General features: G+C 37.8%; 1 protein-coding gene across 1 annotated transcript; it reads left to right on the forward strand.

Annotated features, from left to right (window-relative positions):
• Positions 1-10299: 10299 nt before the first annotated feature.
• LOC127548938 (cAMP-dependent protein kinase catalytic subunit alpha-like) lies at positions 10300-14011 on the forward strand. Its single transcript, XM_051976620.1, has one exon. It carries the CDS (start codon positions 11016-11018, stop codon positions 12279-12281), a length of 1266 nt encoding a protein of 421 aa, XP_051832580.1. The 5' UTR covers positions 10300-11015; the 3' UTR covers positions 12282-14011.
• The last annotated feature ends 2487 nt before the right edge of the window (positions 14012-16498 follow it).

The raw sequence follows: 16498 nt of genomic DNA on the forward strand, positions 1-16498 counted from the left end.
AAGTCTAGTGTTGAGAATAAAAAAACTAGTAGTCCTGATATCAATTGAAAAATGATACTATATTCAATCTGGCCATTTTGTTTTAGGAAGGCCATTGAAGAAAATGGAGTTCACACAGAGGAGTGTGAATAAGATGCTGAAAGGGCTGGAAACTATGAAATGCAATGGTCTATTGAACTGGTTGAAGAAACTGGAGCTATCTCACCTAAAAAGGTAAAGAAAAACAAAACTTCAAGGGGTTCTTGAGCACTGTCTTCAAGTATTTAAGGGGCTGTCACATGGAAAATAAATTAGATTTTTTCCCCCCTTGGTTCCAAAGGAAGGAAGCAAACAAACATCTACTAATCAGCTACTGTGCATTACAAATATTATGTCATTTGATCCTTATGACAACTCTAGGAAGTGGATGTTATTATTATCTCCATTTTATAGTTTCAGGAAGTGAGGCAAACAGAAAGTATGTGACTTGTCCAGGGTCACACATCCGGTAAGAGTCAGAGGTCAGGTGTAAATTTCTTGACTCCAGCCCAGTGCTTTGTCCACTGAGCCATCTCACTGCCTCCTAAAATGAATCTCTAGTTTCATTCGAAGTTCAGCTCAAGTACCAGCTTTTTCAAAAATGAATGAAAGAAAACAATATATAGTAAGCATTTACTGTGTAACAAGCACTGTGCTAGGCTTTGTGGATTCAAATACAAAAACAAACAATTTTTTGCTCTCCAGTTGTTTACATGCTCATAGGGGGAAAATATAGAATAGAATAGGGAGACCAGGGAGAGGCACTAAGTTAGGGAAATTTATGGGGGTAGTGAGTGGCTAAAAACAAAAATAGAACTATACATCCTATCCAGAAATAATAGCAGAATGGTTCATGGCTCTAGAGTTGGCTAGAGTTGGCAGGTAGGGCTTTTCTGAAATGGTGGTTCAAAGATTATCACTAATTGGGACAGCAAAAAAGTTTCTTCAAGGCAACAAGATAGTTAGTAAAGAGACAATAGGATCATAGGAAATGAAATGAGCCCTTTCCTAAACCCCCCACCTTCACTTTGACTCATACACACACATACCTACAGGTATATGTATATGTGTATATACACACATTTTATTTATATATATAATACATATTTTAAATATATATGTATATGTATACATATATACACACACACATATACCTAGATATATGTGTGTGTTTATATATATATATATGTGTGTGTGTGTGTGTATACATACATACATACATATATATATAATATACACTTGCAGATGCATGTGCACATGCATGCACATACATACATACACACACATACACACACAGAGTTTCCTATATAGTATAAGTTTCTTGAGGAGAAAAACTATCTTTGTATTACCAACCATTTAGCACACAGTCTTAACATTTAATGAATAATGTTAATTTTTGGTTGATTTATCAGGAATCTTGACTTGTCCAAAATAAGCATAAGAAATCTGAAGAAGTCATAAGAGCAGCATGATTGTTAATCTCCACTCTTCTGTTTTCTTGCCTGGGCCTGTTCTAGATCTACATTCCTTTAAATATGCATGAGCAAAATCAGATCACTGATACCTCCATCCATGGTTAGGAATTGGCTTTCTACCTGCCTTAGGTTCACATACAGATCAACTGCCTCAATAGTTCTTCCTTCCCTCCCCTCCAAAAAATAGCATCCTTTTAGTAGCCTGTTCATTGTTTCACTGACTAGATGTTTCCAAAAAACCCAAAATATGCCAGCTTCAGGACAGTGCCAAAGAAAGCCTAGAAAGAAATATTTCCAGTGTTTCCTAAGGGATGGAAGAGAGAAAAATAGGACCTGAGTTTTAGTCTTTGTTCTACTATTACCTCTCTTTGCCCTTACATAAGGCACCTAGGTGGTACAGTGGTGAGAGCATTGGATTTGGAATCAAGAATTGAATTATAAACCTATCTCAGAGACTTATTTGATCCTGGGTAAGGTAGTTAACCTTTCTCACTCAACTTCAGTTTCCTCATCTGTAAAACAGGGATATGGAAAGTTGTTGTGATAATCAGATGATATTTTACATATAAACATACACATAGACATAGAAGATGGATAGATATATATATGTATACATGTGTGTATATGTACATATATATATATATAGCATTTTGTCACATATTCACATATATTACATTTTGTCCATCTTAAAGTAATATATAAATGTTAGCTAGAAAATTAATTTCTCTACCTAGGCCTGTTTCCTCAAATGTAAAATGAGGTGGCCCTTCTTGATGAACTCAAAATTCCTTTCTAGTTCTAGGATTTTACATTTCTAGAGTTAACTTTTAGAAGGATCAGGAGATATTCCAGAGTCAAGGTGTTCCACCTTTTCACCAAGAATGAATCCAACTGGATCCTCAAAGGGAGGCAACTAGGGTTTTTGGGAAATGGGGGGAAAAATGTCTCTAGGTTTCTGGGAATCCCCCACTACTAGAAAAAAGTCATTTGAGTTCATCTCTTTATCTTCTGTTCTCTAAGATGTCAGGATCCCTTCAAAGTTGAAATTTAATGTGGGGGGTGGTATTAAATATAATTCAAATGATTTTTCTTATTTGATTTCAAGTCATTGTGAAGTGAAAAATATTTTTACACAAAGCACAGTAATTTATGCAGCAACTGCTAAATAATGAACAGGTTCAATGGCAGATAATTATATGGAAAGTACTTAAATGCTAACTATGTACTTTAAAAATGTTGCAAAAGGGGGTTCATAATTAAATTATAATTACAAGTAAAATCTAGACAATGATTATTCCCTAAGAAATCTGTATATTTTTATTTCTAGTGTTCAGCAGCTTATTCTCTTATACTGATTCATTTCCTTTGTTGTGATATTCACTCTGTTCCTGCTCGTTTTGCATGATGGATTTTAAATTTAAAATTAACTAAAATTATCTTGCAGATTACTAATTACCGCATATAATGATTTCAATAGAATACCAGAGTTACCATTAAAAAACAGTTTGTGAGTATATGAGTTTGAAATTGTGAAAGATTTATAGATAAGGAGGAGATGAATATCACTGGATCATTTAACAAAACCCTAGCTATTGACAGCAATTGGAAACGACTTTTAAAAAGTCATGACCTCCTATAGGAAATGGTGGTCCTGAAATTGATCATGCAAAGAGCTGAGACTGAAACTGATGAGTCAAGTCAGGATTCTGAAAATTCCAACGCATAAAGCAACTGAAAACTTGTCACCAACCTGTCAGATTTCCTTTTCTCTATCTTTCTCTTCTATCCCATTCCCTGCTCATAGCTAACTGAATCTTAGACAAATATGCCAAAAATTCATGGGATCATTGAATCAGAAGGAAATTTGGAGTTTATCCAGCCTTACCCCTCTCTTATACATGAAGAAATAGAGTTTCAGAAAGGTGAAATGACATATCCCCAGATCACAGAGCTAGGAAATCCAACAGTCAAGATTCAAACCTAGGACCTTAAACTTTAAATCTAGCATACTTGCCACAAGTAAATCCCATTATGCCTTATTTTTTGGCTGTTCTATAATCCTGAACCAGTCCTTTTCTCTCTGATTTTCTTCTATTCATTTCATTCATGCCCCACTAAGCAACCCCACAGTACCTGCCTTATCTCCATTTTTATCCTGTGGTTTTCTTACCCTCTGTTCTCTTCAATACATCTTTCATATGTACAACTGTCATTGTTTTAGCACGTTTAAAGCCCAGAAATCTCATAAAAGGCTGGAAAGAGGGGGCAGCTAGGTGGGAGCAGTGGATAGAGCACCAGCCCTGAAATCAGGAGGACCTGAGTACAAATTTGGCCTCAGACACTTAACACTTCATGTGTGAACCTGGATAAGTCACTTAACCCCAATTGTCTCAGCAAAAAAAAAAAAAAAAAAGATGGAATGGTTTGGAAAACACCACATTTTAGGAAGCTAACTGACAAACTAGAGGGTACATAGAGTATAGGCATACCTCAGAGATATTGATTGTTCAGTTCCAGAAAATCACAGTAAAGCAAATATTGCAGTAAAGACTCACAAACTCTTATATATACATATATAATACAAATAAAAATTATATTTAAACTCTATTGTAGTTTACTAGGTGTGTAATGGTGTTATATCTTTTAAAATTCACATGTTAATTTAAAAATTATTTATGAAAAAATAATACTAACCATTATCTGAGACTTCAGCAAGTTCTAATCTTTTTGCTGGTGGAGGGTCTTGCCTCGTTTTGATAGTTGTGGTTGTGGAAGCTCAGGGTGACGGTAGCAATTTCTTAAAATAAGAATACCATAATGTTTGCAACATTGATTGATTCTTCCTTATATTTAAAAACTTAGAGATTATTAATTAATTAAGCATTATTAATTGGCTTAAATTTAATGTTGTGTCTCAAGGAATAGAAAGATCTGAAGAGAGGAAGAAAAATGGAGAATGGCAGGTCAGTGGGACAATGAGAACATATGTAAAATTTATGGATTTAGTTTCCTAAATGTATGATTCATGGCACCCCAAAATAATCACAATAGTAATATCAAAGGTCACTGAGATAGATCATCATAACAGATATGATAATGAAAACATTTGAAATATTTTGAAATATTTGAAAAATTTCAAGAATGATCAAAATGTGACCACAAAGGCTCAATGTGAGCACTTGATATTAGAAAATTGGCACCAGTGGACTTGCTTAGTGCAGGATTACCACAAACCTTCAATTTGTTAAATTTGTTATTGCAAAGTATTCACAGTAAAGTGAAGAGCAATAAAACAATGTATGCCTGTACAAACTTTAAACCAGAACAGTGACAGACTAAGAAATATAACATATGAAGAAAAATTGAAAGAATTTGTGGAAATTCAGGATAGAAATCATAGGATTTAGACTTGGAAGAGTGCTTATAGATTATGTCCACATTTCACATTTTATAGATGATGAAATAAAGTTTTCAGGAATGAGTACAGACTGACATCTAAAGTGGTCTTGGGCAAGATGGTTCAGAAATGTCACTTAGACTGGATTAATTGTATTCCTGAGACTAGAAATTAGAAAAGGATAGGATTATATTATCCACATTTTTGAATCACCAACTATGTCTATTAAGAGCCTTAACTTCAATTGATAGATCAATAACCAAGTATTTATTAAGTGTTTACTATTTGTCAGAGATCATGTCATATAAAAATTGACTGAATGAAGTTGGGATATTTCCTTTGGAGAAGAGTTAAAAGGCAGATAAGGCAATCATTAAATATCTGAAGGCTGTCATGGATTAAACTTTATTTAATTCTAGAGAGGAGAAGAAAGAGTAACGTAAAAATTACAAAGAATGTTTAAGTGTGTGAAGGGAAATTCTTCAGATTTATAGTTCTCCTTAGCTGTCTTTTATAAGATGGTCACTGAGTTAGTCACTTCTCAAAACTTCAGTTTCCTCATCTTATAACCGGTATATTAATATCATTTACTTTGAAGTGTTCTGAGAAATACATGTAAAATGCTTTGTAAGCCTTCCCCCCCCCCACCATTTAATACTATTTTATTTTTTCCAATTACATATAATTTTCAACATTCACTTTTATAAGATTTTTGAGTTCCAGGTTTTTTTCTTCTCTTCCTCCAAGTCCTCTCCCCTCCCCAAGAGAGAAAGCAATCTGATATAGGTTACACATCTACAATCATATTAAACATATTTCCACATTAATCATGTAGTGAAAGAAGATTCAGAACAAAAGGGAAAAACTACAAGAAAGAAAAAAAAATGAAAACAATATGCTTCTATCTGCATTCATATCCCATAGTTCTTTCTCTGGATGTGGATGGCATTTTCCATCATGATTCTTCATCTTGAATCATCGCATCGCTGAAAAGAACTAAGTCTATGATAGTTGATCATCACATAGTGTTGCTGTAACTGTGTTCTGCAGGTTGTGCTCCCTTTGTAAGTCTTTCCAGTTTTTCCCCCCTGACATCAGCCTGCTCATCATTTCTTATAGCACAATAGTATTTCATTATATTCACATACCACAACTTTTTCAGCCATTTCCCAATTGATGAGCATCCCCTCCATTTCCAATTCTTTGCCACCACAAAAAGAGCTGCTATAAATATTTTTGTACATGTGGGTTCTTATCACTTTTTATGATCTCTTTGAGATATAGACCTAACAGTGGTATTTCTGGGTCAAAGTCTATGTACAATTTTATGACTATTTGGGGCCTAGGTCCAAATTGTTCTCCAGAATGGTTAAATCAAGTTATAACTCCACCAACAATGTGTTTGTATTCCATTTTCCCATGTTTTCTCCAACATGTATCATTTTCCTTTTCTTTAACATTAACCAATCTGATAGGTGTGAGTCTTTGTATGTCTTAAAAAAGAGCTAGATAAAGTCTACTTGTTCCTACTGCTGCTGTTTATTATCATTATTATTGTTATTAAGTTCATCCTCATGTAAGGTCTTCAAGACAAGACTAGATATCCATTCATTGGAGATGCTACAAAGAAAATTCTCTTTTCACTTCCTTATCTCCCATCTTAGAATCATTAGTTTCCTTCAAGGCTCACACAAAAAAACTTTCCTGATTTCATTCCTTCACCAGTTCAAATAACATTGTATTTACTTCTCTGTGTATATGTTGTATCTCCAACTTAAGGAGATACTTAAAATCAGAAATTATTTCATAATGGAGGATAGGGGTAGGGAAGAGGTCTCTTTAGCAACTAACACAATATCTGGCCTATGGAAGGAATTCAATAAATGTGCAGGGAATTGAATTGGATAAGACTATATTAGCTCTCAAAGTCATTCTGAACATAAGATCCTATGATTCCAGTCAACATTTAATAATCATCTTTTTATTTTAAATTTGATTTTTAAATGAGTTTTGAAAAAATATTAATGTTATCATGGTCATTGATTTAAGGGCCCTTTATTATTATTTGGGAATGAATTATGGGGCACAATCATAATGCTTAGAGCAAAGAGTCTGGGAGATCTAGTCCTAAATTTGACACATGATAGCTGGAAATATGGATATATATATTTATATATGAAAAAGTTACTTTAATCTTCCTAAATCACATTTTCTTCACCTCAAAAATGAGGTTTTTTTAACAAATGAAAAAGCACAGGCTCAGGGAGAGCCTACAAAAATGAAAATAAAACAAAACATGCTTTTTAGGATCCATTAGAGTAGAAGATACAACATGTATACAAATAAGTGGATACAAGGTAATTTGAGTAGGGAGTGAGAATGAAGAACTAAGAAAAGGATAAAATCAGGAAAGGCTTCCTGTAAGAGGTATCACCTAAGGTAAACCTTGAAGGAAACTAATGAATCTAAGCATTGGAGATGAGAAGGGAGAAAATTATCCAAATTATCTGTATGCTTTATCTGAAGTCACACAGAGTAAGCTCTGGACTTAAGGTTTGCATGTATGTCCTCTTAAATCTAATAAATGTCTTTCCATCATGCCCTACTGAGAGATAGTATGATAGTAAATAGAAAAGTTTACTTTGAAACCAGGAACACTTGCATTCGAATATTGCTTTCAACACATACTGGCCATATGATTTCAAGCAATTCATTTAATCTCTCATTGCTCTAGACATGATAATAGAAACTACAAAGGAGATACTCACCTGCATTAGTGGAAGGAATTTCCTAACCTGATAATTGCCTGTATCAATGATATTATAGGCAAAGTCCCTATTCCCTAAAATGAAGGTTAGTATTATTTTCTTTGTGTGAGTCATGTAATGAAAATAGTCCATGGCTTGTCTGTTGCTCTGTATGAAATTACCCTATTCTACCAATTGATTTCAGAACTTCACATTCAAGGATGGATTTCTACAGACAGAAGAGACAGTGAAACCTCCATGCATAACATCTTGTGAATGCTTTCTTTTGTCTCTATTGCAGTCTATCCCTAGTTCTCTCTCTATATTAGAGAAATGAGATTTTTAATATTTGCTCTCTTATTCTATATTGCTGAACTGGTAGAGCCTAATAACATGATATTGTACTTTTGAGAGGGGACTGGTGTTGCTAATATAGATTTGTCATAATAGATTATTTAAGACATGGATGAGAAACTCAAGTTTCCTCATGTAATTGAATCAAAATATCTCCACAAATTACTCTCAGTTTTTTTGTCTACATCAAACTAGAGAAGGTATGTTTATTGCTTTGCAAAACATAAAGCATTTTCCGAATGTCAGCTAATGTTATGGCTTAGATTAGGGTTTACACAGCAGTTTCATCACAAGAACCTGTGAGGTAGGTAGTATAAATGGAAGTATTGCTTCCATTTCACAGAAGAAACTGAAGATCAGAGAGATTAAGTTACTTGGCCAAGATCACACAGTAGGAATCATAGTATTAATTGGTAAGAATCAGTGAGAATTCAAACTCAGGTCTTATACCTTCAAGCCTGCCACTCTCCAATAGGCCAGGTGGCCTTCATATTTTCATTGTTGTTCAGTCGTGTCTGACTCCTCATGACCCCCATTTGGGGTTTTCTTGGCAAAAACACTGGGTTTCCCATTTCCTTCTCCAGCTCATATTACAGATGAAGAAACTGAGGTAAGCATCATTAGGTGATTTGCTCAGGATCACACAACTAGTAAATGGCATTCCAGATTTGAACTCAACGAGCCTTTTTGGCTCCAGGTCAAGCACTGGACTCCCTAGTCACCCATATCATCTTTATATCAAATTACATCATAAATTACATCTAAAAGCATTTACTAAATGTCTGCCATGTGAAAGGCATAGTACTTGACACAGTTAATACAAACTTTTGAAATGGTATAGTCCTGCTCTTAGGAACCTTATGGTTAAATGACATGTCCAGGGGTAAGTTTCTTATAACAAAGGCAAGATGTGTGCTACTTTTAATTAGTGGAGAGACTCAGACAATAAAAAGAATAATTTGCCACTTTGATTATTGGTTGTAGACTATAATCGTCTGTTGATTCACAAAGCAAGCACAACCTTGAAGTTGTTGAAAACAATTTGGTGATCAGGGGAGTTTGTTGGTCTTTCCCTTACTATTCCCCTGCCTTCATCTCCACTAAGTTTTTCTGTCCATTACCTGCTTTTAAGACTTCAGCCAAGTCTATGAAGTATGAGAGATCGGTGTGTTCCTTTCAAAGCCTCAATGTACATTTTTCTAAAAAGACATCAGAAACTAGTGAATCAGAAATTCTAAACTGGTTTTCAAATCCGCTCACCATCCCAGTTGTCCTCTGACCATGCTTCAAGCTACTCAGTGTCCTCCCTAAAATATGAGCAATTTTGAGTAGTGTTTAAAAAGATGCAAAATGGGAGGCAATGTAGAATATATGAGAAATCACACTGTCTCTGGCATCAGTGGAATTGAATTCAAGTCCTGCTTCTGATAACACCTTGTTAGAGAAAGTAAGTAAAGCTCTGAGCTTGGAATCAGGAAGACTCTTCTTCCCAAGTTCAAATCTGGCCTCAGACACTTACCAGTTGTGTGACCCTGGACAAGTCACTTAATTCTCAGTTACCTTCTCTGTAAGATCAGCTAGAGAAGGAAAGCACAAGTCACTCTAGGATATTTGCCAAGAAAAGCCCAAAATGAGGTCACAAAGAGCCAGATATGACTGAAAACCAAAAAACAACAATAAGATTATTCCTTTGTTATTTACTGCCCGGGTAATTTTGGGCAAGTCCTCTCTAGTCCTCAGTTTCTTCATCTGTAAAATAAAATAAGGGGGTTGGACTAGACAGCCTCTGAGGTTTCCAAACCTGGGTCCCTCCCACCATCTATGATAAGGAAAAAGGGAATAATTTTTAAGGCAATTTTTAGTAGAAAAACATCTCTTCCAGGTGAGAATAGGGAAAGAAAAGAATCAGGGAAGATATCTTAGAGGAAATAATATCTGAAATGATTGTTGAAGGGAAAAAAATAGAATAGAGGAATGAATGCATTCTAGGCATGGATAAATGTATCACCAGCTTGGCTGATTCAACTGTACTTGTTCCAGTCCTAGACCTTGCCTACTAATTTGATAAAAGTTTCATTGAAATTGTAATGCATGAAGAAAGCAACTCAAGAATTACAAATAGTGATATTAAGGGCAATTAGTGTAGAATTCCTGCAATTTGGTGACAGTTGTCCAGACAAATTAAAATTTTTGCTACATCTCTGTTAATGTTCAAACACTTATCAAACTTATCATAACAACCATTCAAGCTACTACTTAAAAGAAGTACAGATCAAATAGTTCCGCTTGTCAAAATACTCACCCTCTTGAGCTCAAGCACTCAGTGAAATCATCTTTAATGAATTCTAGGGCATTGTAACCTTTGGGGCTTCTGAGTAAGAGGTTTATTTATATAGGTTACAGTGACATCTTTAAGCTTTAAGGCTGAATTTGAAAATCCCTTTTTACTCTGTGTGTCACATCTAATGACTCTATGGCAAATAATGGCTTTGGCAGGGAACAACAGCCTGTGAAATTAATGAGTTCTTGTTCTGTTTACCTTTCATTTGATATTAACCATTATTAAATAGGGTACTCTGTCTTTCCTTCAGTAAATTCCTCCTCTGATATAATAGCTCTGCCTTGGTAGGCAGCCTGGGGTCTCTTAAGGGCTATGTCAGTTCAGTGCGAGCTGGTGAGGGGTTCGCCAGGCTGGACAAGTCTCAGATAAGGACTGGAAAGGTGTCAGGATGGTCATGGGCCCCTGCTCAGTCAGACCTGGGCAGATCACCTGCGTTTAAGCGGACCTTGTGACAAAGGGAAGCGTTAAAGAAGAAAATCTTTCGGCTGTGGATCAGATAAAGTTAGAACAAACCCCGTGAGGATTTAGACACTCGGCTACACTAAAAGCTCGGTCAAATAGGTCCCTGTTGTAGCAAGGTTTCTGTGTTTCAGACGTAACAAGCTTTTCTGGGCGATCTGCGCCCCGGCATTCCCGATCATCCATGGAGGTGGCCTTCTCACCGCTGGTGCATTCTTCATTCCATGCCACCACTCAGTTGTCATCTCCATGGAAAAAAGAAAACAAAGGAACTAAGTCAGCTGAGCTCCCGACCGCCGCCGCCGCCGCCGCCGCCGCCGCCGGGCGGGGGTGGGGGACATCTAGTGGCCTGCGTCCGTGTCAGCACCGCTACCCTGGACCGCAAAAAGAAGGACGCGGCCCGAGCTGGAGCCGGAGCCAGCTCCCCCGATATGGGGAACACGTCGGCCACCTGGAAGATCAACGAGCAGGATACGGTCAAGGATTTCCTAGCCAAGGCCAAAGAAGAATTCCTCAGGAAATGGGAAAATCCACCTCCGTCAAGTCTAATCCAACTGGATCAGTTTGAAAAGTTCAAGACTCTAGGCACCGGTTCCTTTGGCCGAGTGATACTGGTGAAGCACAAGGAAACCGGGAATTACTATGCCATGAAAGTCCTTGATAAACAGAAGGTGGTGAAGCTGAAACAAATCGAGCACACCTTGAATGAGAAGCGTATCCTGCAGTCCGTAGACTTCCCGTTCCTCGTCCGACTAGAATTTGCCTTCAAGGACAACACAAACCTGTACCTAGTGATGGATTACGTCCCCGGGGGGGAAATGTTCTCCCACCTACGGCGCTTAGGAAGGTTCAGTGAGGCCCACGCCCGCTTTTACGCTGCTCAGATTGTCTTGACTTTTGAATACCTTCACTCGCTAGACCTGATCCACCGAGACCTGAAGCCTGAGAACCTTCTCATTGATCGGCAGGGCTATATCCAGATGACAGATTTTGGTTTTGCCAAGCGTGTCAAAGGCCGAACCTGGACCTTGTGTGGGACTCCCGAGTACCTGGCTCCCGAGATCATCCTTAGTAAGGGCTACAACAAGGCTGTGGACTGGTGGGCCCTGGGCGTCCTGATCTATGAGATGGCCGCAGGCTACCCCCCCTTCTTTGCTGAGCAGCCCATCAAGATATATGAAAAGATCATCGCTGGGAAGGTGCGGTTCCCCTCTCACTTCAGCCCCGATTTAAAGGACCTGCTTAGGAATCTGCTCCAAGTGAACCTCACCAAGCGTTACGGGAACCTCAAGAATGGTGTCAATGACATCAAGAACCACAAATGGTTCTCCAGCATCGACTGGATAGCCATCTACCAGAAGAAGGTGGACGCTCCCCTTATACCCAAGTACAGAGGCGCCGGCGACACAAGTAACTTCGATGATTATGAGGAGCAGGAGCTGCGGATCTCCGTCAACGAGAAATGCGCCAAGGAGTTTGCCGATTTCTGATGGTGTCACTGGGCCCTGGTGGTTTTCTTTGCGGGAGGGGGAGGGGGGTGGGGGGAATTGAATGACTGAGGGCCCCAGAGTTCCTTGCATATTAGTTTTTTCCCTTGGGAGTCAGGAAAGCAGAGATGTTTTCAGGGTGGGGAGAGGGAGATTCAAATATCTGATGCCCCCTCTTCCCTCCCATGCCTAACACCCACTGCTTTTCTTTCACTGTCTCACTCCAGCTGGTAGACCCCTGGCTAGGTTCCCTCTGCTCTTTGCCTAATTCCATACAAGTTTTAAATGAGTTTTCCAGCCCAAACAGACTTGAACCTTCCCCCTCTTAACACCACCAGAGATCAGGTTTCTTTCCACCCCTGCCCCCACTCAGATTGATATACTTGTACCTAGAGCTAGGCCCTTGTTTTTGTAGCTCCTTATTAATTCCTCTGGTGCCAGAAAGCTGGGGCAGGAGAGCCAGGGACCCCAAATTGGAAAATCTCCCAATTCTCAAGACTACCCTCTCCCTGGAACTTAAGAACTTTATCTAAGGGTAAAAGGGCAAACAAACCATTTCTCCACAAGGAGAAACCCTGCATGGGAAGATATTTTGGTAAAAAATTTTGTGGCTCCTTTATATTTAAAAAAAGTTTAAATATTATTTAAATTATATTTGCCTTCCATCCTAACTCTTTCCTACCTTCCCCAGCTGTCCCAAATATATGTTAATGTGCCTGGATCTGCCCAAATCAAAGACTATAGAGCTTTTAACCTCTGAGATCTTAGCAGATGGTTTTGAGCTGGGTCTGTGACTTGGGGAAAGAGGGGATACTTGCTGCTGATATCAACTAAGGAATTGTGGGAATCATTGTGAGATTCCCTTGAGGGGTAGCCTGCCAAGTTTGAAACAACCCTGGACCCTCAGTACTAGCACCATCACTACCCTTACTCCCAGTGGTCTCCTTTCCTCATGATCAGCTTTCTTAATCCCTATAGCTTCCCTATTCCCCAGTTTTTGCTCACTTGGGGTATTAGAGCACCAGAATAAAACAAACAAACAAACAAAAACATTTCTCAACCCACTCTGGCAGCCTAGCTTGTGATCCCTGCCAAAGAGGCCTCTCAGATATCCCTGGAGCACACCTCCTTCATTTTGGCCATTCTTATCTATAGATTTTTAATGCACAGCCACTGACTTCTCATTCTATCTGGGAGTGTCATTCCCTAAAAGCAAGTTGAAGGATGTAGCCCACCCTGGATAGGGAAAAAGGGGAGCCTCCTCCACACTGGGAAAAAGAAAATAGTAAGTGCCTCAGCTTCAAAGTAAAGAGCTTCCTTTCGCCATGGGAATGCCAATTTTTATTGCCCGATAGATTCACCACTATCTTCCATCCCTAAAAGTACCTTCCATCTGGCTTGGATGACATCTACTCATCACTTCTCCCACTGACCCCTTGTTGAGGCATATGAATCATAATTTTCCCACTCTCTCTAGGAAGTAATCTGAGTGGAGAGCAGCCCACTTCTCTCCACCCCTTTTTCTTTTTTTGTCCCTTTCTCAATTTTCCCCATCTCTGAAGGAGTTCATAGGCCTGGGGTAGGAGTGGGGGTGGGGAATACCTGGGAATTTAAAACGGTGTAATTCAAAGAAATTTGTTTCATGGAAATGACTTCCTCTTTATGTGCTTTGTTGTAAACACATTTGAAAACTATTACCAATAAAGTTTTGTTTAAAAAAAAAGAAAAGAAAACATGGAAAGGTCTTGAAGTTAAACTGAATACTCAGCTGAACCTCAACCCAAACTGCTAACAAAGTCATTTTTGCTTTGGCCAGAAACCCTGAGGGTCTTTCCTTCCCAGATTCATTCATTCATTTACTTATTTAGATTTTTTTTTTTTTTTTACTAGATGAATAAGGAGATTCTTTGCCTTAATCACTACCTAGCTTTAAGCACTGAATGGATGAGGACTTGGTCAAATTGAGATCTGTTGGAGACTTAGCTTAAAAAGGCCAAAGTCTCTCATCTATATCTTACCACAGGATTCAGGTGGCTCTGGAGGAAAGTGAGGCAGGTGACTTTGCACAGCCCTCCCTCACTTAAATCCAGTTCATTAGCATTTCATGGCATTAACCTCCCTGAAGTCATGGTCCTCTTCAAGAGCAAAGGACAAACAGCACGGCCCTATGTTTAACAGCTATTTCCTTACATGTCTTCTTTCATAAAGCTTCTTTTATATCCCTAAATGAAACCAGGTCATTTACTTACTCTTCAATATCTGAGGTTAGAACAGCTGTCCAAAGTAATTTACTAGAGTTCCCCATCAATGAGGGAACTTTTCAGGTATATTAACACAGCTTTTTTTGCCTTAAGTATGGATTGAATTAGATAAACTCCCATCTGGCTCTGAGATTCTCTGACACCCAGGAACCAGATAAGCTGAATTCAAAATAGCTCCTCCCTAGAAGCATGGCCAATAGTAAATGATTGATTGATTTTTTCCCCCATGGAACTCATAAAAATTTGCACTTAACAAAATAAATTCTTAACAGATGTCTGTTGCCTTGTCTTGCCGAGAAGACTAACTATTAAGGCTTGGCAGAGGAGAAAAGGGAAAGGTAAGGGAACATTAATCTACACGGAAAGAGGAAGTATCCACATGTGTGAAACCACAGATTTTCCAAAGAATCAAATCAAAGTGCTATTAGCAGTGTATTAATTTAAGCCACATTCTACAAAAAACGGAAAATAAGTTTGAATTTCACAAGTATTTGTGAATTTCACATATTTTATTAAATAATGTGGGACCAGACTCAGCGGACACTTATTTTTTAAAAAACTGTTAATAAATGGTTAAAACAGCAGTCATGGGCTTGAAATAGAACCCGAAACAGATTTGCTAACTAGTCTTCCTGATATTGGCTATATAATGTTCAATATTAGCCAAAGCATAAAATCTCTTAGGACCCTTAGCACTCTATATATTGTATTTTCTACAGTCTCTTCTCTGCTGATCTTCCAAATTGTCTTTGTTGTTTATGGGCTGATAGGTTTAGAAACCTCCAGGCCAATGCCTGCTTTGCTAGCATTGGACTTGGGGCCTAGGCTGGACCCGGGGGTGCCTTGGCTTGATCTGCACCCCAAGACTGCACGCTGGACCCTCTGGCAACACAGACCTTTTCTAATGATCTCAGTTGTCTTCAGCCAGAAAATGTTCTACTCCATCTTTTTAGGTATTCTGACACTCTAAAATATCTTTAGAGACATTATTTTAAGTAATTTGGAGTGGTTTGGGGGAGAGGTTGAGTGAGTTCCTGCCTTTATTCTGCCATCTTGGCTCCGCCTCCGCAAAAACTACTTTTCCTGTCTTAATGAACTTTGTATTCTAACAAAGGAAATACCATGTCAATTACTAGGTTCTGCCCTCATCTCCACAATTTCTTCTAACACTAATCTTCTAGGTTATGTATATAATCTCTTCCAGTTTTTATTTTTCATTTTATAATCTATAAGATCTATTCCATCTCTTAAGTTTTTCAGATCTGTTTGTTATGCTTCTGGCCAACCTCAACAATAGGACCAAGTTAGTTAACTTCTTAGTACTGTAGGCAATTCTCTAATACAAAGTTGCAAAAAAAAAAAAAAATGTATAGCTCTACTTTAGTAGAGAGAGTTTCCTTATCTGGGAGTTCCCCATAGTAAAGGAATCACAGATTTAGTCCCAATCCCCTGCCCCTGGCATGAATACTGAAGAAGTATTCACTTCTAATTTTACATCTAAAATTAATTTTATTTTGAGTTATTGAGTCATTACAGAATTATTTGGCTCAATATCTGATTTATTTTTACTTTTCTTTAAAAATAAAAAATGAAAGTTTCATATTAAAATCAAAGCTTCTTATTGTAAATTTCAAAATCAGAGAAAGCCTTTCTCTTAAAGTGTCAGAAAAAGCAAAATGGAATGAGCTACATCCATCCTAAAATGTGCCCCAGATTCTTCCTTTCTAATTTCTTGAAGTGTTTCCCCACTTAATTTATGTAGAAAATTTCCCAGCCTTTTTGGACTGATTTTTTAAAAATTGGCCATATCCTGGAATTTGAGTGAAAAAGCTTCCATTTTATAAATTAAGTATTTTCAAGGAATGTGTGGCTCAGAATGTTGAATGACCACCAAATAATTTTTTAAAAGCTTGAGATATCTCTAAGAGCAAAACAAAGATTTATTATATGTTCTTGATA

The sequence above is a fragment of the Antechinus flavipes genome, chromosome 2 (assembly GCF_016432865.1).
Source record: "Antechinus flavipes isolate AdamAnt ecotype Samford, QLD, Australia chromosome 2, AdamAnt_v2, whole genome shotgun sequence".
Taxonomy (NCBI): Eukaryota; Metazoa; Chordata; class Mammalia; order Dasyuromorphia; family Dasyuridae; genus Antechinus; species Antechinus flavipes.